The sequence below is a fragment of the Elephas maximus genome, chromosome 8 (assembly GCF_024166365.1).
Source record: "Elephas maximus indicus isolate mEleMax1 chromosome 8, mEleMax1 primary haplotype, whole genome shotgun sequence".
NCBI classification, from domain to species: Eukaryota; Metazoa; Chordata; class Mammalia; order Proboscidea; family Elephantidae; genus Elephas; species Elephas maximus.
In genome coordinates this window covers 84,483,457-84,508,520 of record NC_064826.1, presented here as the reverse complement: position 1 = coordinate 84,508,520, position 25,064 = coordinate 84,483,457, and the positions used below count along the sequence as shown (strand labels likewise).

The window sequence follows — 25,064 nt, the reverse complement described above, 5'->3', positions numbered from 1 at the left end:
AATTACGGACAAAGTTTACCAGATAGATTAAAATCCCCATTCCTGAGTCAGTTGTTGAAAATTGTAAAAATCAATTTCTCTCAACCAAAACAAAGTTTTTTAAATAAATACTTTTTATAAGTCATTGAACTTGAGAAAACATTTGGAAATATTTCAGGTTTTTGTTTTAGCTTGTCAAAATTAATTCTGGAACTTTTTCTGTACAATTGAAATGTTCTGTACTCTGAAAAAAAATTTAAACATATTCCCCTACTCTATCATTTTCAAAATGTAAAAATTATGGAATATGTAAATTTCAACCTGGTATCATTTTACATTTTAAATTTCTTCTGGGTTAAATGGTTATCTAAAGTATTAACTATATACTCTTTAGCATTTATACTATAAATTTCGTCTATAAGCTTTAATTTATTCAACTCAAAACATTTTTAAGTTATTCTGATGTTTCTGAGGAATAATTTTACATGAAAAATTAAAAAATACACATCTATTAACCACTTTAGTGGAATTTGAAGTAAACAAAATACATACAAAATAACATGTCTATGATTACTTCTATTTTTAAAGTTTTTTTTTTTTTTTAATTAATCAAGTCAGCTTTTCAATTTGTTTAGAAAGCCTACTCAAATAGCTGTTTTAGGTATAATGGTACATAGTAATTTAAATCCTCAATTTTACTTAGCTGGTTTTTGGAAACAAAATAGTAACAGAATTAAAGAAAGAGTTAACAATATAGGGACATTTTTTGAGTTCATTGTTTTAAACCAATTCTCTTAAAATTTCTAATATTTTCTAGGAAATTATCGTTTTGCTGGTTTTTAACCAAATCAAGTATTGTCAGGAACAAGTAAACCATCTGTGAACAGATTATTGTTAAATTCCTTACTGGTACACTTGCATTCTCGAGATAATCAAAGAACGGGAAAGTCTGTTATTATGAAATTAGCTACACTCAGTAAATTTACACTTCCCTCTTTTTTGTCGTGGTCAAAAAGTTCTGATCTTTATTTTTGAGAAAACCAATGGGAATTGATTTATGTAATTATAAACCCACCAAAGACAGCAGTACTTAGAATACACTGAGGCTGTTTACCTTTGCAGTTAATAAAATTAAATATTATTTCGTTTGTTTTGTGCTTTTCCAAGCCAAATGTATATTTATTTTTTCTCACCGTTTCCACTAAATGTCAGTAAAATTAGAACATTTCAGCTACACGAATCACTAATCCTTCAAGATCGGTCTCAGCTTCATTGGTCCTAGAGCAGCTTTAACGAAATAGTTGTCGCGGCATAGTTGATTTTACCCGTAATTTTTCGTTTGCCTTTTTTTTTTTTCCTTGCAGGGGTTGTTTGGTTTTGCTTAAAAAGACCCTGGGGAGCACAAAGGGGGCTAGGAAGGGAGGGGGCAGGACGAGTGAATTTCTCTAGAAGCCAAGGGAAGTCCAGGCAACTGGAAACGCATTTTTTGGTTGTTTTTACAAGAAGAAAAAAAAATATATATATAAATTCTAAGATGTTGGAAACAGGCAGGGAAACGAAAATGTGACTCCAGTTGCTGAGCATGGCGCAAACCGACGACCTCCGGTCGCTGGACGTTGGGGGAAGGGAAAGGAATTGTGCGGGCACCACGCGGTCAGCCCAGGGGGCGGGGTCCACACACCGCAGAACTATTTTCTACACCTCCCTTTCAGCTACCATCTTCTTTCCTCCCTGGGGATTGGAGCTGGGAGCAAGCAGTTAATAGGGTAGGGAGAAATGAGAGTAAGAATCTCACTCCTCAACAACAAAACCATCGAGAGGGAGCAAAGGGTTATTTTCGCGCCACAAAAGATGGAAATCCAGGGGCTGCTCGGGGGCCAATGAATGGAAACCAGCAAACGAATCCGGCGGAGGTAGCCGACGGTGATAGGCTCCCTTTCTGCACCAATCGGATAAGAGGGAGAAGCCCCCCGCCCCCTCCTTCAGCCAGGGGCGGTGTTTCTCTCGACGCCGGTTGCTCAACTTGGTCTCGGCGAGTCAGCCTCGCGGAGCGCGGGAGCCCCGCCCCGGGGCCGCGTTTGCGCGCCCTGTGCGCGCATCTTGCTGCCCCGCCCCGCCCCGGACAGAGGCGCAGGGTTCGGTGATGGCTTTTTGCCTTTTTCCGTGGGTACCAAGCATCCCCTTGCGCCAGGCAGTCCCTCGCACACATGAAGCTGAGGCCGGAGGTGCGGGAAGGCCGTCAAACACGCTGCTTGGTCTGTCGGGCCGCGGGGGAAGGAGGACTTCAGGTGGAGTCGTGCCGCCGAGGAAACGACTGAGGTTTCTCCCGGCGCTCACGTCCCACCGGCCTTGCGGCTCCGCGCCGAGTGACGGGACCCGAGGCGAGGCCCGGGGGAAGGTGGATCAATGGTCAAGGCCCTTCGTGGCGAGCAGGCGGCCGACGAAGGACCTTCCCCAGTGTGCTGTAAGGATCCCGCCCTCTTTCTCGGGGAAGAGCCAGAGGAAAAAGGAAACAACCCCCATCTTCTCGTCTCCCGGGGCACCATTTTTAATTTCAAACGATAATAAACGAAGGTAGATTCTGGAGAGTCACGTTACCCCTTATCACGCCTCTGGTTTAAACAGATCAGAGTCCAGGAGAGCCATTCGAAGGAGCAAGAGCGTGTTAAAATACCTCCTGTGAGGCCCATGCGACGCGGCGGGCATTGTGTGCCCACCCGCATGAAGGGCTTAGGCTCCCAGCTTGTCTCACGGCAGCTGGGAGGAAGGACGGGTAGGAACAGGAATGTCCTTTCCCCTTCCTGCGCAGCCCTCGCAGATAACCTGTGGATACAGCAATGGTAACCGATCTTCTCAACATAGTTTTTCTCCCTTAATGTCACACTGACCCCCTAAACATTTTTATTGCGATTAGATCAGCAGATAAGGAGGTGCAGCTGTCCAAAGAGTAAACAGGCTGCAGATGGAAAAACTCAGCCGCAACTGAGATACAATAATCGGTGGGAGTCCTTTTTTCATGTCATCAACATTAACTAGGAGCTACAACTGCTTCAGGAGGAATCTGGAGTAGCCTATACACAGTTAATTTCTTGTGTGACACGTAGTGGAATACTGGAAGTTAAATTGACCTTATACTGACTCTTGAAAATCTAAAGATATTTTTGTACTTAAAGTGCCAATAAAAAATACTCATGCTCTTTTTGCTCTGCTATTGAGCTTATTATACTTATTCCTCAAATGCTTGGAAGATTCGAAGTGGACTGGCCTATATAGCGACCTCCTTTTGTTAGTGTCTGAGCTTATATAATGTGTATGTTTTTAAGATCCTAGATGGGGTATCCATTTTGTTACAATAATAGATTAAGTTCACAAGAGTCCCAGGTACATATTTCATCAAAACAACACACATTTTGTTTTAAATTCCAGCTGTTATAGGTTTGATAGTGACAGACTGGCATGGGCTAGTGTTATGGAAAATAAATCATCCACCCCATGCTTTAGAAGTATTTAGGTCTTAGTTTTAATAAGGGCAAATACAATCAATAATCCATCAGTCACCAATCGATTTAGAAAGCAAGCTGAACATACAAAATTTGTTCTTACAGAAAAATTACTAAAAGAATTAAACGATCAACAGACTTGTCTGTAAAATTTAAAGTAACATTTAGAAAAAGCAAAGATTATTAAGTGCACATTTCTCCAAATAGTTTTGATCACATGCAACAGGTACACGAAAAAGAAATATATTTTGATATTTACATTTGCATACCAAAGAAGTCATAAGGGAGAAGACGTATGTTTTTCTTTTTTACAACCATGGTTCCTTTAAAACACACACAAAAACTTTCTTTTAAAGTTAAACCTAACTATAAACTTGAATTTCACCACCAAAACGTTTTTTCAAGATAGGGCTCATAATATAGTTCTAAACACTGTTACATGTTTGTCCCCCATCTCATAAAGTAAAAGCATTTCATTAAATTAACCGTCAATGAAAATATTGTGAATGTGAGTATACATTTAAAAAAGTGGATTTGCTTGGCTGGAAAGAAAAACCTGTTAAAACAGTTGCACATAAAATGGATGATCTGACACCTTCCAGTTAAAATAAGACAAACTTATAAGTTCCTTTTAAAAGACAAAAGGTAAATACTTAATGCAATATATTCCTGTTTGTCTTTTATAATCTGCCATTCATCTTTTATCCCTGGAAATTACATCGTGTTAATAAAAAAAAATTTTTTTAAATGACACACACGATTTCGACAAAGAAACGAACTACATCAGTTGTAATTGTTTAAGATGTTTCCAGTTAAATCACATTATTTTCTCTATTACACAATACATCTTTTTCTACCGATAAGATTATCAAGTCATTAAAATTTCTTGTTTATATTTCCATGCTATAGACAATTTCATTCACTTAAAAAGGTTAACATTTGTGTCTTTCCCATGGAATACCTGTTAAAAACATATACCACAAGTATATGGTACAAATGAAGCCTTTGAGTGGTAGACAATTATTAAACGACACTTCCAGATTTCCCCAAGCACCCCAGCACTGCCTTCCTTTCCGTATTCCTCGTCCCCAGTCCACGTTTCGTCGGCCTGGAAGGCTTCACTGTGCCCAGACCCTCCCCCACAGACCCACCTTTGTACTCCTTACATGGAAAATTATGAATGGCTCTCATGCCCAAACGCTAGCAGAAAAAGAAGCAGAAGGAGACTCGTACAAATTTTGCAAAGGCGATTACCAGCTAGAGGTAACGCAGAGCGGTCTTCCTGTTTTAACAGTCTCTAGTTCGACAACTAAAATTATTTAAATAAAAGTACCACCCTACTTACTCCTCCCCCCGCTCTAGAAGCTACAGGAAGAGAGAGTTTCCCTTTAAGTATCGACTTTTCCCACTCTGACTTCTCTCCCTCAGCCTCCAAAGCCCCCGACGGCCCCATCCCTAAACCAGAAACCTCCGCCCTCCTCTCCCCCTCCCCCACCGGTGGCCGCGCCCGCCCCCGGCCTCATTTATCCCCGAGCCTTTTCTGAAACGCGCAACCAATGGCAAACGCGCAGCCGAGAGCCACAGGGAGCGGAGGCGGAGGCGGAGGCGGAGGCGGAGGAGGTGTCGCCCAGATACCCGCCCAGGACGTCGCTGGCTCCCATCCCCCACAGCCCCGGCCCTGGGATCCTGCAGACAGGCGCTCTCGTTTCCCCGGGCCGGGAGGGGTGAAGAGAACGGGGCGCTTCTGCCGTCTCTCCGTCCGCACCCACCCCACCCCCTCTCTGCGTTTCCGCCCCTGGCAGCCGTGGAAACGTGCTCGTGGCTTTGCCGAGGTTACACATAATGTCATCAAAGCCACAGGACTAGTTCAGAATTGTGGCTCTAGTTTTGTTAATCACCTACTTTAAAAACAGAATGATTAAAACTCAGAGTTGAGGAATCGTCTAGTTAGCACTCCCACTCTTTTACTCATTAAAAAAAAAAAAAAATCAACATTCCAACCCCCGCCCCTCAGGAGCCGCCCCGACCAGATAACCCTTTCTAAACTCTTGTTGTGACAATCAGCTCCCCGCTTAGCCTGGCGCCCGGCTGCGGCTTCCTTAGCATTTTTCCTCCTCCCCCTCCTCAGAGTCCCTTGCCTAATCTCGTTTCCCCTCCCCCTCTTCCTCCTCCTGCTTGCTCTTTCCCCCCCACTCCTCGAAACCCACTCTAATTGAGGCGCTGGGATTCCTCACGTGAGACGTTGATTTGTAGTTTGAACACGTGGCTCATTCAAAAAGCCGGACACTCGGAGCGGATTTTTTCCGCCTCCTGCGCTTTCTTCCCTCCTCCCCCTCTCCCCTCGCTCCTGCCAGTCACCCTTCTGGGTTTTTTTATGGGGAGGCGGCGCTCTGCCCTCACGTAGTGTGATATTTTCACAGTCCGCTGGCCGATGCCAAAGGGGTTGGGGAGGAAGAGACAAAAAGTAGTTTTTTTTTTCCCTCCTCCTCCTCTTTTCTCTCGCTAATCCCGCCTCCTCCTCAGAGTTAGGAAGACTCGTTCATGCGTCTGGGTTGTAGCAAGGCTTTTTCTTTTTCATTTTTCTTTTTTTGTACCTAGAAAAGGAGAAGCAAGAACCTTCAGACCTGATATTTCGCTCCCCGTTCTCGCCCTTGTTTTTTACTGGGTTTGTGCATTTTAAAGGCGAAAAGACGAGGGGAACAAAACCGCCAGATCCATCCATTGTGGGTGGTTTTAATTTTTCGTTTTTCTATTATTAGTTTTTTTAAACTACCAGTCTTCACAATGAACAAACTGTATATCGGAAACCTCAACGAGAACGCCGTTCCTTCGGACCTAGAAAGTATCTTCAAGGACGCCAAGATCCCGGTGTCGGGACCCTTCCTGGTGAAGACAGGCTACGCGTTCGTGGACTGCCCGGACGAGAGCTGGGCCCTCAAGGCCATCGAGACGCTTTCAGGTGGGCCCCGGCCTGGCCCCACCGGGGCGCCTGCCCCAGCCCTGCGCCGCCAGCCCCGGCCCGCCGAGGTCGGGTGCCCGGAGTCAGGCCTGTGGCTGCCGCCGGGGCGTCCGCGCGGGGCCCCAGGCCCGGCGAGGAGCCGGTGGAGGGTGTGAGGCCCGAGCGTCCACTCGTGTGGGGTCGGGGTGCTCTCAGATTTGGCTCTAGCTCCGCTCCCCCCCGTCTCCCCTCCCCCACCGGGGTTTGCCGGGCGAAGGTGGACCCGCTGTCAATAAAACCAGGGCCAGGGCTAGGAGGGGCGCGAGGGGCGGCTGCGGAGCCCGTGCGCGGGGATGGGGGGCGCGGCCGCCCGCACCGGACCCCCGTCAGCGCTGCCACCGCGCCCAGCCCGGGCCCAAGCGCGTTCTCTCGGTTTCCACACACCGGGCCGGGGGGGGGGGTGGGGGCGAGTGTGAATGCCTGCTTCGCCTTCCTTTCTCTGGTCGTTATTTATGGCGCTGGGTTCGCTGCAGACACCCAGACCCCGGCAGTGTGAGAAAGGAAAGAGGCTCGAATCTCTCAGCCGAGTGAGGCCGCGGGCTAGTGCCTTGCACTGGCGGCCCCGCGCTTCCTCCCGACCCTGCGGGAGGGGAGCGAGTGCGACCTGGCTTTCATTTTCAACTGCACTCTGTCGGACGAGCAAGCTGGGCAGGTGGGCGGGGGTGGCCGGTTGTAACCGGCGAGGGAGCCCCCGCTGCGGCGCTGGGCCGCCGGCGGCTCTCCGGAACCCGGCGCCCGGCTGCGGCCTCCGGAGTGGCGGCGCGCCCGTGGTGCCTGGCGAGGGCAGGAGACCGTGCGTGGCGGGGCGGCGGTCTTGGGCTGGGACTCCCAACAGGGAACCTACGCGGGGGTGCTTTTGCGAGCCCAGTGCCTTTCGGTGTCCCCCTTATCAACTCAGTACAGTTATGGGCGCCGCGCCGACCTTCGCGCGATGTTCAGTCTGGGCTGAGATGCAGCTCTGGGCGTTCGCTCTTCTACCCCGCCGCGCTCTCGACCCTTTCCCGCTACACTTCGTCCTTTCCAACCCTACCGCAAAGTGTTCCCGGCGGGCCTGGGCTTGAACCGGGTGAAAGGCCCGTGCGCCCCCTCCTGAAAGAAGCTAATGTAGCCCCTCTCCCTCCGTTTGTCGTATGGGAGTGTCCAGGGAGGTGGGAGGAGGGCCGCGTCCATTTTGCGGGTGTTGTGGGGTTGGGTGACCCTCTGAGTGGCCAGGGGAGGCTTGTCGGGAGGGGGTGGAATGTTACTGAAATAGTGGGCCTGCCAGTTGATCCCACTCCCCACAAATCTGTAAACTAAGCACACACACACACACATAGCCGGGAGGTCATGCACAGTGTAGGGTTCCCTCTCGGCCTTTAGCCGCGTCCGGGGCTTGGGGGCCTTTCGGGCTCTCAGGAGGCCACTCGTCGCTGCATAGGCTGTTGAGGGTCCTTTGGGTTCGAAGAGCCGCTGAACCCAGCCAAACGTTTCCCACTTCTTGTGTGCCCACAGGTAAAGTGGAACTGCATGGGAAACTCATAGAAGTTGAGCACTCGGTCCCAAAAAGGCAAAGGTGAGTTTAATAATTCTTTTGTCACGGATTCGTTACTGAAAGACTCCTTTTTTACACAGCTGAAAACAATTTTTTTTTTTTTTGCCTCCTATGCTTGTCGGGCTGCTGTGTGGCTTGGCGTTTCTCGTCATTTCCCCTCACTTTTAAGTTTATGGCAGCTGTGTGTGTGTGTAATGCTGCGAAGGAAAAGAGGGGTTGTCTGTGGCCCGGCAACTAGGTTGTTGAATATAGCAGTCTCTCAAGGAAGCTCTCACAGCTAAATATTCTCTGGCAGAGCAGGTCAAGTTACTGCAAGGGGAGATGAAGTCTCCAAGGGGAGTGTTTTGGGAATCCGGGATTTAGCAAGCAGTAAGCAGTGGATGACCGATGCCTGTAGGTACTGGGTAGGCGAAAGCAGCTGCAGAAATGCTCGGGTGTGGCATGCCCGCCCTTCTCTGGCCAAGTTGGCGACGATGAGTCTCTGAGTCTGCCAGGCCCTAGGCACATGAGAGGAGAGGAATTTGCCTTTACCCTGTTAGCTCACCAGCTGGGATTGGAACACGTGAGTGAACGCTTGGGCTTCTCCACCCTAGAAATGCCTTCCAGTCCCTCCAAAGTTACATAGGTTTCTGCAAACACCGCCTTTGTCTCCGCTTCCTTTTTTTTGAAAGACATTTTTGTTTACAAATCTACCACCGAGAGATCGTGAACTCTGATGATTTGTGCTACGTAAAAGCAGGGGGATTTCTCCTTCTCTGAGAGCATGTGTAGTGTCACTTGACAGAATATTTTGGAGACTGTTTTAGCCTCTGAAGCATTTTGGAGAAATGGCTCCTTTCTCCAGAGCAGCAGACTGTCCCGGCTCTCTCTTACTGGAAAGGCGCTGCTCCCTTGCGGTGCTGGGGTTGGCCTGTGTCTTCCTAGATTTTGCAAGGTGGGGTTAGGGTTACTGCTTTTCCCCTCCCATCCCCCACTCCCAGGGCCAAACAATAAACTCGAAGTTAATTTAAACCAGGGCTGTGTGTATCTGGTTAGGCATTGATGGTAAGGGTGTGTGTGCTGCAGGGTAGGAAGGGTTTGCTATACATTTCCCTGGTGCCCTGCAGAGAGGGATGGCTATGTGTGTCATCTTTGTACCTCTGTTTCTAGGTAGTGAGCTATGGAGGTAAAGCATTTTCACAAATTCTGTTTTTGGTGGAGTGCTAGTTTGGATTTTGGTCAATTTCTCTTGTTCATGTACTTAATTTTCATTAGGTTAATTGGAAAGGGATTTATGTGACCCGAAAGATTTAGTTCTTGTTGGGGATTTTGGGAGAGTTCAGGTTATTTCATGTAGTAACGTGCAATTGTTTTTAAAAAGGTTACACAATAATAGAGTGGGTACTGGAAAGTGTCTAAATTGATCTCAGTTTAACAGGAATTGAAAAATTGATGGAGAAGTCGTATCTCCCTAAAAAGGAGTTTAAAAGTATAGGCTATGTCGTGGTTACCTAGGAATAAGATGTATTCACATTCTTCAAATTATTAATTGGTTTCTTGTTTAGCACGTTTACCCTAATTTTCTTGAAATGTCAAATAAAAAATGAGAGATTACAACAAGTGGTTGTGTTGAAGACTGGCATTGAGTTTCTAAATTTAAAGATAAAAATCTTAGTTTTTCATGTCAATGTAGATTACTTTGTCTTGCCCTCCTGCTTCTCCAAGTGGTGTGAATTTGTCCCCATGTGTAGGAAATTAAATTTAAAACATCTGGTATCACCTGCCATTTTATTCTTAACAGCTTTTGCCCAGCCTAATAACAAACTTTTTGCTTACAATGAATAGGAACTCCTCTTTAGGAAAGCACATAAAATAAACTATTGTCAGTGGCAGTTAAGTGTTTATCAGTTTATTGACAATGTAGATTAAGATTGTCTAGCTGAGTTTCACTAATGTTAAGATACTCAGGATTTTAAATGATGAGTGATACTATTTTACTTGCAAAGTAAACAAAGGTGAGTACATTGGAGACAACTTATTGTGTCTTTGAGGGAACAGCCAAGTAGATTGTTCGCTGCTGTTGAAATAGCTCAAAACAAGTTTCTTTGCCCAGGAAAACTTAATGGAAATCTATATTTAAATTTTGTTTTAACTGAACCTGGGAACTGTGATGCAATTTCCCTTATCTGGACTGTTCCACTGCCTGTTTAGGCTCTGGGACACATGCCCAGCACCTATGGGAAGGTCAGGAGGTGGGGCTGGGGGGTTGCCATAACAGTGAGTTGAATGCTGCAGACCAATCCTTGCCAAGTGGGCCTGCTGGACTTCAGTGTGAATTTCTTTATATTTAGCAGTCGTTGCATTCCATCCCATCGTCATGTGGGCATCTGAGGCAAGCATACCCGCATGTGCAGCAGTGACCTTTATACCTGCTGTCCAAGGCATGTTGGGAACTGGGTGCTGGAGAATGCTTATGGCAGCATTCTGAGATGGATGAATGGGCTTGCAGCAACTAAATGGGAGCAGACCCAGAAGATGATTGGATGTGTGGCAGGCTGGTCTAGCTCTGAACTGCAAGCTTAGCTGGGCGGGGACCCTTTTCAGGAAGGGGCATTGTTGAGTTTGGTTCTGACCAAGCTTAGCTCCTGATTACCCAAGTCTCAAGGGAATGTGGAAGGAATGTTGCTTTTCTGCATTCAGATACCCCTCAGTTGAGGGAAGATTATAGCAGTACTTTGTAGAGTTGGAGGTCCCCTGCATCCGGAATGAAGAGAAGATTGCATTGGGTATCTTGACAAGTTGCACTTTCTGTTGTAAATGTTAAAGATACTGCACATGAATACTTGGCTTCACTCTGAGGTATAGGCTTAAAAAAAAAAATTCCCCTTTGGGGGTAAGAGTGGGTGTGGAAATAGTTATGACTTCGAAAGACTAGCTGAATTTGGTTGGAGGAGCAGCTGATATCTTATGGGGCCATGTACTGCCCCTGTGTGATTATGTAAATAGCACTGATGTCTTTGTTATGTTGTGGGTTGTTGGGCATGCGAGAGGGAACAAGAAAGTTGCTGATGTTGTAGAGCTAAGAAGATGGTGGTTTTAGTTCATTCTCTATGGTTTTCTTAAAGTATGAGAATTTCATATTTTTTGTTCAGGTTTTTTTTTTGTTTTCCGGCATATCCATTTTTGCTTAAACTTCCTCTAGATTTAGCAGTGAGACTTGATTAGGATTATGTATAGCCAAAATGGTGTTTGAATGAAGGAGAAAAAATTGGTCATTCTAGTCACTGATTTTTTTTTTTTCCGGGAAGAATCCTTTAAAACATACTGTGGTGCCTAAGCCCAAATGTCCTTGTTTTTTGTTTCCTATTAAAAAAAAAAAAAAGTGGACAATTTATTTCCGTATTTAATATGTAAGTAATATAGACAGCATGTATAAAAGTGATTGGGGTTTTCAATGTATCTTATTTTAAGGAGTCCTGGTGGTGCAGTGGTTAAGTGCTCAGCTGTCAACCGAAAGATCAAGAGCTTCAAACCCACCTGCGGCTCCGTAGGAGAGAGATGTGGCAATCTGCCTCCCTAAAGGTTTACAGCCCTGAAAACCCTGTGGGGGCAGTTCTACTCTGTCCTGTAGGGTTGCTATGAGTTGGAATCAACTTGATGCCAACAGGTTTGGTTTGGGGTTTCTTTAAAGGCTAATATTGCATTTTAATAGCTTTTTATAGAATAGGATGGTAACCGTGACCGGCAACGTGCCCGTTAGCCAGGGCATATGACTCTCTTCAAGGGTGGGCAGACTTTTAAGTCTTTGGACGACAAAAGCTGTTCTTAATGCTGATCAGCACAGGTATGCGTGGCTGTGCTGCTCCTTCCTCATTGCTGTGGTATTGGCCAATCTTGTGAATTGGGGAGGTTTCTCACACACAGACTTGTGGTTCTGAATGTTTGCATACTTTCATGGCTGGTAAAGAATTATAAGCAGGTTTATCATTGGAGTGCTCAGTTTAAGATCAGTAATGCATGACTGCTTGCATGGTGGTAGACAGATAACTTTTTTTTGATTTCTTATCATTTTCTCAGTACTGTTAGAGGCATATCTAAAGATTTTTTACTTTGGCCTTATTTAAAAAAAAAAAAAAATGTTAAGTAGCTTCTATTGTGTGGCTGCCCATAGTAACCCAGAGGAAGATGTTATGGGAACATGACATGTGCCTGGAGCCAAAGCCAGTGGGAATTGAGAATATTGGCTTCTGTCTCTGGCTTTTCCGTAGATTTGTATGACCATTTACCTTCCCTGTTCAGTCCAAATTCCGTTATAATAAACTACAAGGGACATGTTTTGTTCTGAGGTTTTGCCATTCTGGATGAAATAAACGGGCTATCAACTAAGGATTACAAATATCTTTTGGAATTAGAGATCTGGGGTTTTCCCTTTAAGAAACTTAAATTTCTTTTCTGTAGTATGGTAGTTGTGCCGCCTTTGCGCGTGTACCTCTTTTGGGCAGTCAGCAGAGCGGAAATGATCTTTGCTATGCTTTGAAATACAACTGCACTTAATGTATCATTATAGGACTGGGATTTTGTATTAAAGTGAAGCTGTTGAGGCACCTTCCTATGTTTGCAGTGACTCCTTTGTAATTGTCCTTAGTGGTATTCAAGCAGTAACTTCTCTAGCAGTAACTCATTTTTGAGAGGCATGAATTACCATTCAGTAACTCTGGCAGTTGGTTTGAGCTGCGAGGAAGGAGAGAGGAGGAAAGATGAGATAGGTAACTGCTATTCTTAGCTGAGTTTCCTTTATTGACTGTTCCTCTGATTAAAGCATTCAGAGTCGTGGGACAGGAGGTGGCAGTGTAGTAGCAGTGACCAAAGGGTAGGATTGGTGGTATTTCTATTTGGGATCTCTGCCCTGTAAGTCTGATGTTTCCAAATTGGTTTGGACTGTCAGGACTTTGCTGGAAGGCTGGTAGCAAGTGTAGTTTCAATGTTCTTTTAGAATTGAGGGTGTAATTTATCAGAGTCTGAAATTGCTGTTTGGTAAGTGCTCAGTATTGGTAAATAAACATAAATATTAATAAAAAATGAAACTTATTACCATGAAGGGGAATACATTATACATAAACTACATATTTTAGAGCGCTATCCTAAGACCATTTAATTTGATTAGGAAAGAGGTTGAAATTGAAGAAGTCTTAAGTCCTTAGAATAACTGGCTCATCACGTAGTTGTTCAGAGTTGATTTCCCTGAGGGCAGGGTATTTCAGTTATCTATCTTTGGTGCATAAAAAGCTACTCCGGTAGTGATGATGGTTGCACAACATGATGAGCGTAATTAATGTCACTGAAGTACACGTGTGAAAAATGTTGAAATGGCAAATGTTTTGTTAAATGTTTTTGTACCACAGTAAACACAAAGTATTCTGATACTTAGTGACTCAAAACAACAACTGATTCTCAGGATTCTGTGGGTGTATTTGGTGGTTGGTTGTGTTCCACATGGTGTTATTTGAGGTTATTCACTAAACTGGACTAAAAGATCCAAGAAGTTTTCAGTCATATGTCTGGCCCTTTGGTGATTGTCCATTTGGCGTTTTTCCACATGGTACCTCAACACCCAATATTAGCTGAACTTCTTTATAGCATGATGCCTGGCCGTCCCAAAAGAAAGCAGAAATTGCTAGACATCTTAAAACACTGGGCTTTTGTCTGTCCCATTCTGTTGGTCAAGGCAAGTCACAGGCCAGTTCAGATTTGAGGGTACGTGAACATAGACTCTTTATACGATGGTAGGGAGTCTCTGGGTGGTGCAAACAATTAACATGCTCAGCTGCTAACTGAAATGTTGGAGATTCGAGCCTACTCAGAGGTACCTCAGAAGAAAGCCTCAGCAATCTACTTCTAAAAAATCAGCTGTTGAAAACCCTGTGGCGCAACAGTTCTACACGTAGGGTCATCATGAATTGGAATTGATTCAACAGCAACTGTTTTTGTTTGTTTGTTTCCGTGGTGGAGTGCTTTGTATGTACAGAGAAGGAGGAATTGATAGTGCCCGTTGTTGTAGTTTATCTTATACACATTGGGAGGAGGGACAGGGCCTTTGATGTGCTTGAAACATAAAATATCTGAAAATTACATTTTAGAAATGGGGAGTTAAACCCCATTGTAATATTCAGGCAAGAAATGATGGTATTAGCTTTGGAGGTATGCTGGTGGTTCTCAAGACCACCCTCAGGTTTGATGATTCTCAAGGAGGGCCCACAGGGCTCAGCATATAGTTGTACTCATGGCTATGATTTATTGCAGTGAAAGGATACCAAGCGTAATCAGCAAAGGGAAAAGGCACATGGGATGAAGTCCAGGGAGAACCAGGGACAAGCTTCCAAGGGTTCTCCCCTAGTGGAGTCACACAAGACATGCTTAATTCCCTAGCAATGAGTCATGACAACATGTATGAAATGTTGCCAACCAGGGAAGCTCATTAGAGCCTCACTGCCCAGGGTTTTTATTGGGGACTGATCACATAGGCATACCTTACCTGGCATGTACCCAAATTTTGGATTCCCAGAAGGAAAGCAGGCATTCAGCATAAACCATATTGTTTGTACAGACAGTTAGGCACGATGAACCAGTCTAATCAAGTAATGGTGGAAATCCTCCTAAAATCTAAGTTATCTGGCTCAAGCAAGGGAGTCCACCCTTGTAAGCAAGTCTTTCAAAGGACAGCAGTGAGGTCTGCAAAGTAAATTGTTTCCTGCAGAGTAGATAATGAGAAGTGATCAAACTCTATATTTTTAAGGAAGAGCCAGTGAAATTGGCTGATGGATTAAATGAGGGAGGAGTATGAGAAGAGTTACGGATGACAGCAGGTTTTTTTGGCCAGGGCAGTGTGGTGAAGGTTGGTGCTATTTGCCAAGATGGAGAGTATTGGGGAGAGTAGCAAGCAGGTTGCTGGATGGATATTGGTAGCTTTGGTTTTTGGCATATTATGTTTCTAATACTTATTAGAAATTTAAATGAAGAAATTGAATGTGTAGTTGGATGTATCAGCCCAGAGCTCAGGGCAAGGTAGAGGATGGAGGTGAAAATTAGGGGCTTCATTAGTTTGTGGTATTTGAAACCATGGAATTGAACAACGTGGCCAAGGGACTGAGCCTGGGGCTCTCAGGAAAGAGGAACCACTAGCAATGGAGACAGAGGGAGGCCAATGAGGTGAGGAAAGCTAGCAAAGTGAACTGTCCCTGGGAGACAAGAAAGAAGCCTGTGGAGAAGGAAGGTGTGATCAGCTGTGTAGAATACTGCTGAGAGTTTGTGATTTAGATAGATGAGTGCGTGAGTGGGGGTGGTGTTAAATCGCAGCCTTCTGGCTGTGCTGTAAATAGATGGGGAATGATTTACCAATTTTGGAGCAGCCTGGAATACAACTGTTCCTCCAGGATTCATTTATTAGAAATACAATCTTTCTTCCAGAATTCATTTGTTAGGACTTTGGTTCGTTTTCTTATTTTCCGGAAAAGTCCACAAGCACATTGTATTTATAACCTGCTAGATTTTAGAGATGGAAGAGTCTCTAAGTTAAATAAACCCTTTTGCCCAACGGACAAGACTTGTTTGTGACATCTGACAATTGACCTACTCTTTGGCATTTGCTTCCACACTTCTGGTGACTATGGGCTCACTTTCCTATAGACAACTCATTCTGCTTTTTGTTAACATTAAGTGTTAATGTGATTAACATAGCATGGTTAGTTTTGAGGAAATTCTCTGAAGATGTCTTAGGTTCCAAAATAGTGTAGATTAAGTGGAGTGCTGGCTAGTGTAGAGTAAGTTTAGGTGGTGGTCTAAATACTTCATCTGACAAGCAGGGGTTGAAACTACTGGCCAAAACATTTCTGGATTTCATGGGCTAGGTTGACAATACTTTAATCACTGTGTTGTTTTAGTTAGGATGCCGGGAGTAAATTAAGCATCCCTTTGATTTTATTACTAGAACTTTTGTGATTAGAAAGGTAGGAAACCTTTTGGGATGTGAACCTAAATGCCCTCATTTTTGCATATTTAAAAATCTTGTCTTTGGTAAAGTATCTTCTGCCCCAAGTTATGAATCCTGTCTTTGATGGCCACAATAGTTGCCAAAATTACATGATAAAATCACTTGATTTTAAGACTGTTGGCTTTGTCTGAATAACTCCTTTCCAGACTTTTTTTTTCCCTTTGTGTATTCAGGTCCTTTGATCAATGCGATAATACTTTCAGAATGTGTTACACCTCTAAGGGAAAACAGTAAAATTGAGGCAGCACAGCAGATTTTTTTTGGTGGTATCAGTTGCTTTACCGCAGGATTCTCCACAAAGCCCTGGGAGAAGAAATGACCTGCCCAAGGCCCTGCAGGTGATTTGCGGGCCACCTTTCCAGATCCTGGGACTCTGCCCTGCTGTCCTTCCTCCCATTTAAGTTGTCCAAATCCTCAAAGTAGCTTACACAGCAGCCTGATCGTGTTTGAATTGGCAAGTCAGAGCAGAAATACACTGTTTTTTGCCTTCTCTGAAGTACAGAAATCCTGTTTGGCTTCTTTGAAGGGTTGGTTTATTGTCTTCCTTTTAGGAAAAAGACCGGTATAGTTAGTCTGGAGCCTGGGGCTTGGTGTAAAATAAAACATTTGGACATTCTGTCCTAAGAAAATGGGACTATTTATTATTTTGCCTTCATGCCTTTTTTTAGCAGCTTTGTCTTAATATAAATGACTTGGCAGAGAAGGGGGGAGGGCAAAGGAGAGATGAGGGTAGGACAGAAGGCCTGGAGAGGAAGATGACTGTGACTTTGTCTCACGAGGGTGGTTGTGAGTCAGAGACATACTCTTAGTTTGCAAAAGAGATAGGGGTGCCTGGAGTGGAGCCCACCTTGCCTGTTGTGCCAGCCTGTTACCAAGCTTGGTAGGACCCTGGCTTGTAGAAGGAAGTCTCTTCAACTTGTGATAGTGTTGAGGAACAGGAGAGATTACCAAAAACAAAAACACCAAGCCCATTGCTGTTGAGTTGATTCTGACTCATAGGAGGGAGAAATTGAGCTGAAACCTCTTGATTAGGAGTCCTGATAAAAGTTTACCTCTTGTGTCCTTGTTGAGCTGAAGGATATAGCCAGAAGAATGTGGAACGTGACGTCTTAGATCTGGTTTGGAATCTTAGCTCCATTTATTAAATGCAGGATAAATTAAGGATGAGGAAATTGAGGTCTGGACGGGTTAGAGTGGAAACAGTACTTCATAGGGTTTTGTGGGATAATGTGTGTAAAGCATCAATACAGTATCACCCAGTATCACTCCAGTGGCAGCTTGTTGTATTTTTCCCCTTGAGATTCAGATACAAAGTCTGGACCTAGGTTAGATTTGGTGGTGATTGCAGAAATATGGAAAATCTTAAGTTGTTTGCGGGATATGAACTAATTTCAGTGGAAACTGAAGGTGGTTTTTTTGTTTTTATTTAGAATTAGCAAGTATTATTTTTTTTATTAAAGTATAACCTAGATACAATAGATTGTATAAATATTAAGTGAACAGCTTGCTGAATTTTTACATATATATATTTTCAAATTAATTCAGGAGCACATTAAATAAAATGTGAAAACATTTATTTTCCAGTACTCCCTGTCCCCATGTTACTTCTCAGGGGTTACCACTGATAACTTGGTATATTATTTTCCAGAAATATTCTGTGTATTTGCAAACAGTTTTAAATATAATAGTGAAATCATGTTTATTTTTTGTGCTTTTTCTAAATAATGCATCCTGAAGAATCTTCAGCGCAGGTACAAATAGTTTTTTTTTTTTTTTATCTCTCTTTTTTTTTTAAGCTAACAGCTGTGTTGTTCAGCATGGGTGTGCAATAATTTAACCATTAATTTTTTCATAGTGCTTTCAGTCAAGCATACTCATATATGTATATACACACGTGTATACACACACGTCTAGGTTGGGTATTTATATAAGGTAAATTCTCAGACTGGGAATTAGTATGTCAAAGGACATGCACATTTAAATTAGAAACGTTCCGCAAAAAACTTCAGTTTTACTTATATTGACACACTTAGTCATAATTTGACAACAAAGAGAGCTTCTTGCATTGAAGTATGCAGTGGAGCAGCTTGGTTAAGAACTGTATATAAGTCCAGCAACAACAGCCGTACTCTTTCTGTACCATGGATGTTATAATAATTCTGACAAATCTGTCTCCCATTTCATTTGTGCTCCTGTGTACAAAAATTTAGTCAGAAGCCTATAAAATTAAACTGATAATTTTTAGCTCAAATACCTAACTTTCATATTCTCCCGTACATAAACCTGTACCAGTTGTCATCAAGTCGATTCTGACTCGTGGCAGCCCCGTATGTGTCAGAGTAGAACTGTGCTCCATAGCGTTTTCAGTGGCAGATTTTTTTTGGAAAATACATAACCAGGCCTTTCTTCCTAGGCACCTGTAGGTAGACTTGAACCACCAACCTTTTGGTTAGCAGCCAAGCATGTTAATTGTTTAGATCTCTCCTCAAACTAACATTTCTTGTAGTGGGAACCTTATTACTTCACATTTCGAAGAGAAATTTGGTCAAAAATTAGCTTCAAAGAGACAGTGCTACACTTGGCTTGCTACCCTAACTGGGCAGGTTGTGATTGGTGAGCTTAGTTAGAAGAACCTGTGATGTCGTTAAAATGGTTAAGAAGTGGTTGAGTCCTACCCCCGCTCCGAGCCCCCGTCCCCCCCTCCGAGCCCCCGTCCCCCGCTCCGAGCCCCCGTCCCCCCCCTCCGAGCCCACCCTCCTCCTCCCCCTCCGAGCCCACCCTCCTCCTCCCCCTCCAAGCCCGCCCTCCCCCTCCAAGCCCGCCCTCCTCCTCCTCCTCCCCCTCCAAGCCCACCCTCCTCCCGCCCCCGCTCCAGGCCATCATCCCCCTCTCCCAAGCCGGTTCTCCTGTTCTCCCTGCAAGCCCGTTGCTGTCAGGTCCATTCTGCCTCACAGCGACCCTATAGAGCAGAGTAGAACTACCCCATAGGGTTTCTGAGAAGCAGCTGTTGGATATGAACTGCTGACCTTTTGGTTAGCAGGCAGACTCTTTACCACTGTGCTGCTAGGACTTCATTCCCCCTTCCCCAGTAATCCCCAGATGTCTACTTTTTAACAGTCAGCTGGTTTTGCAAAAATAGTGAAGTTTCTTTTTCTTTGGAGAGTTAAGTGTGGTTGAAAATTTTAATTTCCATGTTTTTTGTTTACCTACTTCTGTATTTTGAGTTTCAGAAATGAATTCATTTCTTATGGCTTATAAATTTTTAGTTTAACAAGCCCAGGTTGAGCAAGTGTACTTAAAGTTGGTTCCATGCTAGGCTTCAGGGGCAAATAAGATACTTGTCTTGAAAAGCACATGGAGTACAGCAGTGTTCACTTTGTCCTGTTTCAATTCCTGGGTTGATGCTATTTTTATTTCCATCAGTAACCATGGCTCACTGTGGCAGTGATACTAACGTGGGTTAATCTCTCTGCAGGTAAAGAGAAGTTGTAACAGCCATATGTCATGGAGTGTATGTGGAATGCTGCAGAAACCAGGAGGGGCATTAGGCTTAGCCAGGGTGTTGGTGGTGTGGGCCAGGGATAGATTCACAGAGGGACGTGAAGGCAAGCAGAGGCTAACCGTGTGCAGTGGAGATAGAAAAGGCAGAAGGACAGCAGGAGCCAAGGCGTGTAAGTGTGAAATATCCTGGTGTGTGCGGAAACTACAAGCTGTTTGGGATTAGAGAGACTCAAGTGTGAGGCAGGATGGTGGTCAGGCTGAGCCTAGAGGAGTGGCTAGAGCAGCCAGTGTTTCTGAGAGAGTGACTGTATTATTCCCATTCTTCATGTGTTTAATTTTGGGGGCTCCAGCCAGCTTAGTTAATGCTATTTAGCAGATGGTTATTTGGGATTATCGTGTAAGACTTTGATGCTTCTTTGATTTAGGTTAATTTTGGGATCTGCTCACCAGAGATCCTGTTGAACTGCTTTTGCCTCCTCAGTGCTTCATGGGAACCACTGTGACCCCAAACCTCCCATGAAGTTCAAAGCTGTTCTTAGGGTACCCTCTGATAGGGTGATTCGGGTAAATTGTATTCTAGAACTAGAAATCCTACAGTAAGGTTGGCTGAGCCCATATTACTTTTGAAGATAAGTTGTGGTGAAGTGAAAATAATGATGATTAAAGCTCCTGGATATTTGATTTTTTATTTGATATAATCCCAAGTGATGTAATGAATGTTTGGGGAAAAAATGCAATAGATAATTAAATGTGGATGTTCTACTAACTAACTGAGTGAAGTTAACAGTAGCAGTACAGGGCAGTGGTAGGAAGGGCCAATGGCATCTTGCTTGGAATCCTTGCTCAGGTCTGTGATCTTGGGCAAACTGATTAAACTCTCTAAGCTGAGAGTTTATCTGTAAATGGGGGCAGTAAAATCTATTGCACAGGGTTTTGGGAATGAAATCATGTTTGTAAAGGACATCTTGGGGTATCTGACATCTAAGTGGTATTATTGTCTGATACTAGTAAGTTTATGTATTTACCAACGTATTGCCATGTGGTAATTGGAAATAAGTGGTGAGTGTGTCTATTCCTGCGTAGTCCCATGGTTTGTGTCTCACGTGTATAGATACTTAAGAATGTTGTGTATCTTTTTTTAGAACAGGGGTATGCCCTGTTGAATAAGTTAAAAATGTGTACTTTATGTCTAGATGCTTGAGTCTTAGGATTCCTGACATGTCTTTAGTTGTGAAATTATCTTAAACAAGAGAGATCGTACTTAAAAAGAAATAATACACCCGGAGATAAAGGAACTCCTGCTAATTTCAAAGAAGTGGACAACATAGTACAAAGATGACTAGTACTTCAGAAAAGCCAATATACATAGGAGATACCCAATCTTATGAATCATTAGAGAAATGACACTATTGTGGCATTTTTTTTTTTTTTGCCCAACGGATTGGGAAAAATTAACAGATAATATCTGGTGTTACCAAGAGTGTGGAGGAATGGGCATGCCACCTGCTAGACATTGGCAAAGACGACTTGGCATGCCATTTGGCAGTATCTGTTAGAACTTAAAATGTGAACACCCTTCAACTGCGTGTCATGGAAGATAACCTATTCCTCATGGTTTTGTGCCATCTTTAAGCACAGTTTTAATCAGTAATTGTAAAAAGAGCTCCGGATCACCAAACAGGACTTGGTAAAAAATCATCTGAGTTGTTTGTTGTTTTGGGCCTCTGAGTCAATTCCAACTTATAGTGATCCCATGTGATAGTGTAGAACTGCCCCATAAGGTTTCCTAGGCTATTACCGTGACGGGAGCAGATTGCCAGGTCTCACCAGAGTGGCTGGTGGATTTGAATCACTGGCCTTTTGGTTAACAGTCAAACACTTAAACGTTGTACCACGAGAAGAAAAAAATACCATTGAGTCACTATCTTACTTATCTAGTGCTGCTATAACAGAAATACCACAGGTATTTGACAAACACATTTATTCTCTAACAGTTTAGAAGGCTAGAAGTCCGAATTCAGTGCACAGTTCCAGGGGAAGGCTTTCTCTCTTTGTCGGCTCTAGGGGATGGTCGTTGTCATCAACGTTCCCTAGTCTAGGAGCTACTCTGTGCAGGGACCCTGAATCCAAAGGACACGCTCAGCTCCCAGCTCTTCTTTATTGATGGTATGAGGTTCTTTTCTCTTCACTCTCTTATATCTCAAAAGAGATTTACTCAAAATACAACCTAATCCTATAGATTGAGTCTTGCCTCATTAACATAACTACCTCTAATCCTGCCTCATTACCATCATACAGTTTAGGATTTACAACACAGGATAATCACATCATATCACAAAATGGTAGACAGCAACACGATACTGGGAATCGTGGTCTAGCCAAGTTGACACACATTTTTTTGGGGCACAATTCAATGCATAACAGTCACCCAAATTGAAAAAGCATATGGAAGATATCCAAACCAAGTTTTATTCCAGAATTTAGTTCTTCCAAATAAAAATGGCGCTCCATGAAAAAAGTGGTTGCTTCACCTTGTAACCCAAACAACTGCACGCTTGCTTTTTCTCCAGCCATCATGTGCAGCAGAAGTCCTTTATGCATACTTCCCTTTCCACAGATCACAAAGACATGTGTGCTCAAGGGTCAAGATTTAATAAACATCAGTAATTTTTACTGTTTAATCAAGGACACTTGCAAATGAAACTGCAGGCACCAGTGAAGGATACAATGACCACTAACTAGTATAGTTTGGTCTCACTGCTGTGATTTGTGCTAAAGTGTCAATAAGTTTTACCTACCATTGATTTTGCACCATCAGTGAAAAAGAGAGTTACCATCTTAAACCAAAAAAAGAAAAAAAAACAAACTGCAATGCTGTCAAGTCGATTCCGACTCATAGTCACCCTATAGGACAGAGTAGAACTGCTCCGTAGGGTTTCCAAGGAGCGTCTGATGGATCTGGACTGCTGACCTTTTGGTTAGGAGCCGAGCTCTTAACCACTTAGTATTATTATAAAAATAGTTTTGACTTCTTGGACCCCCTGAAGGGACCTCAGGGACTTTGAACTACATTTTGAGAATTGTTGTTCTACACTAATATGTTGCCTGAAATTACTTGTATCTGGTATTCTGGAACTACTTGTGAATATGTATTTAAATCATAGCGGGACAGATGGCAAGAGCAAGTGAGGATTTATGCAACTCCATGACATGTTAGCTTCAGTAGGGAATTTTGCACAAAGTTTGAAAAACAGGTGTGAGAAGAGGAAAAATAATAATAATAAAAAAAAAGTAAGAAACGCTAAACACGAAGAGGAAAAATCTAGTTATATGAAAGTTCAAATGTTTAGAATAAATTGTTGAGGAATGCTTATAACAAATGCACTTGAGTACAGTGAAGTGAGTTTGGGGATTTGGGCACCTGCAGTTTGGCTTTAAGTTTCTCAAGTCAAAGGTTCTTTGTGCTGACTAGAGGTCTACCTTGACTCCACGGCACTAGGTTTGGTTTTTGGTTAGTCCTAAAATGTTAATAACATTTAACTAGGATTTTAGGGCACCGTTGGAAGTTGGAGCCCTGATGGCGCAGTGGTTAAGAGCTACAGCTGCTAACGAAAAGGTCGGCAGCTTGAATCTACCAGCCGCTCCCTGGAAACTGTATGGGGCAGTTTTCTCCTGTCCTGTAGGGTTGCTATGAGTGAGAATTGACATGACAGCAGTGAGTTTGGTTTTTTTTTTTTATTTTAACAAGGGTTCACAGAGCCGTGGTGATGCAGTGTTGGGCTGCTAACCAAAAGGTCCTGTGGTTGAACCCAGCAGGCAGTTTGCTTCTGTAAGGATTACAGCCTTGGAAACTTTGGAAACCGTACGGGGCAGTTCTCCTCCTTCCCATAGGGTTGCTATGAGTTGAAATAGACTCGATGGCAAGGGATTTGGTTTATCAAAGTTTCTTTTGAGAGTTTAGATGTATAGAGGCTGAAAGCTTATGGTGACTCATTGTAAGGATATTCCAGTGTGAGGAGTCCAGCCTCTGACAAAATTTTCAGCCAGGTTTCCTTGCTCTATAAATGTAGTTGAATTAAAAAAAAATAACTAGTTTTGCTCCTGTCACAGAACAGGTACTCCTCCTGTCTTGACAATTCTTTTTTTTTTTTTACCTTTTCCTTCAAGAATTATATTAAAACAGTTGACTCATCATGGTATTTCACTAAGTTTTTTTACATTCTGTGCATTTTGTCTGGTTTGAGACAGCTTGGTAGCTTGCTGTTATATTGTCTATTTTAAATGGTGCTGCTCTTAGATGATATTGTTAGCTGCTGTTATGTTGATCCGTGACTCTGGGAGACCCCATGCACTATGGAACGATCGGTGCCATCGCCACGATTGGTTTCGGATTGTACCATTGTGGTCCATGGGGTTTTCATAAGCTGCTTTCGGAAGTAGATCACCAGGCCTTTCTTCCTAATCCATCTTAGTCCGGAAGCTCTGATGAAAACTATTCAACATCATAGCAACATGCAAGCCTCTGCTGACACTGGATATGGCTGTGCTAGGTGCATGACTGAGAGTCGAGCCTGGCTCTCCGAAACTGAAGGCGAGAATTCTACCACTGAACCATCAGTGTTCCCTGATCTTAGAGCTTAGCAGTTTTTAAATGATTTATTCAACAACTATCTATTAAGTGTCTACTACATGCCAGTTACTGCTTTAGGTGCTTGGGAGACAAAAGCTTATGGTCCAGAACTGCACTGTCTAGGTTTCTAGGGTAGCCATTGACCATGCAACTATTCAACATTTGAAGTATGAATAATCTGAATTTAGATGTGCTAAAACTGTAAAATAAAACACTAGATTTAGAAGACTTAGTTAAAAAAAAAAAAGAATTTTTTTTATATTGCATGTTGAAACGTTTTAGATATATTAGGTTAGATAAAATGTATTAAAATTAATTACACCTTTTTTTTTTCTTTTTTACTTGAATGTACCTACTGGGAAACTTAAAATTACATATGTGGCTTGCATTTGTGGCTTATGTTATATTTCTATGGGGTAGCACAGATCTAGAGGGAAGAGACGAAATAAATATATAACATGAGGCATGTTAAAGGATATAGAGACAAATAAAACAGGGTAAAGGGAAGTGGGGACACTTCCTTACCATCCTGTGGGTGATAGGAAAGGCCTTTCCAATAAGGTGCTGTGTGAGGTGAAGGATTCGGGGGACAGCAGGCCCAGGAGCTCTGAGATCAGTGCATGCTCCCTGCCTTTCCAGGCAACCAGGAGGCTAGTGAGGTGGAGCAGAGCAGCAGGGGAGAGCTGTCGTTGGCAGGTGGGAGCGGAAGGGAGAGAAGCACCGGCCTGCCATGGAAGGGTTTTTAGAAGGAATGGTTCTGATCAGGTTTACCTTTGAAAGGGAACTCTCTGGCTACTGTGTTGAATAGACCCTGGCTGGAACTAGGGTTATCATGGTGGTGGTGGTGATGAGTGGCTAGAAACTTCTAGTTTGAAGACAGCAGCAAGTATGGATGGACT

The 25,064-nt window shown here is 43.5% G+C and overlaps 1 protein-coding gene across 2 annotated transcripts in view; it reads left to right on the top strand.

Annotated features, from left to right (window-relative positions):
• Window positions 1-5,833: 5,833 nt before the first annotated feature.
• The window catches only part of IGF2BP3 (insulin like growth factor 2 mRNA binding protein 3), a 128,813-nt gene continuing 109,582 nt past the window's right edge, over window positions 5,834-25,064 (top strand). Inside the window, exons 1-2 of one of the 2 annotated variants that reach the window (XM_049894153.1) lie at window positions 5,834-6,438; window positions 7,969-8,029. In XM_049894153.1, coding sequence (XP_049750110.1) covers window positions 6,264-6,438; window positions 7,969-8,029 — 236 coding nt within the window. In that variant the 5' untranslated portion in view covers window positions 5,834-6,263. Of the gene's footprint in view, window positions 6,439-7,968; window positions 8,030-25,064 lie in introns of those variants that run through there. The other variant, XM_049894154.1, reaches the window with a different exon arrangement.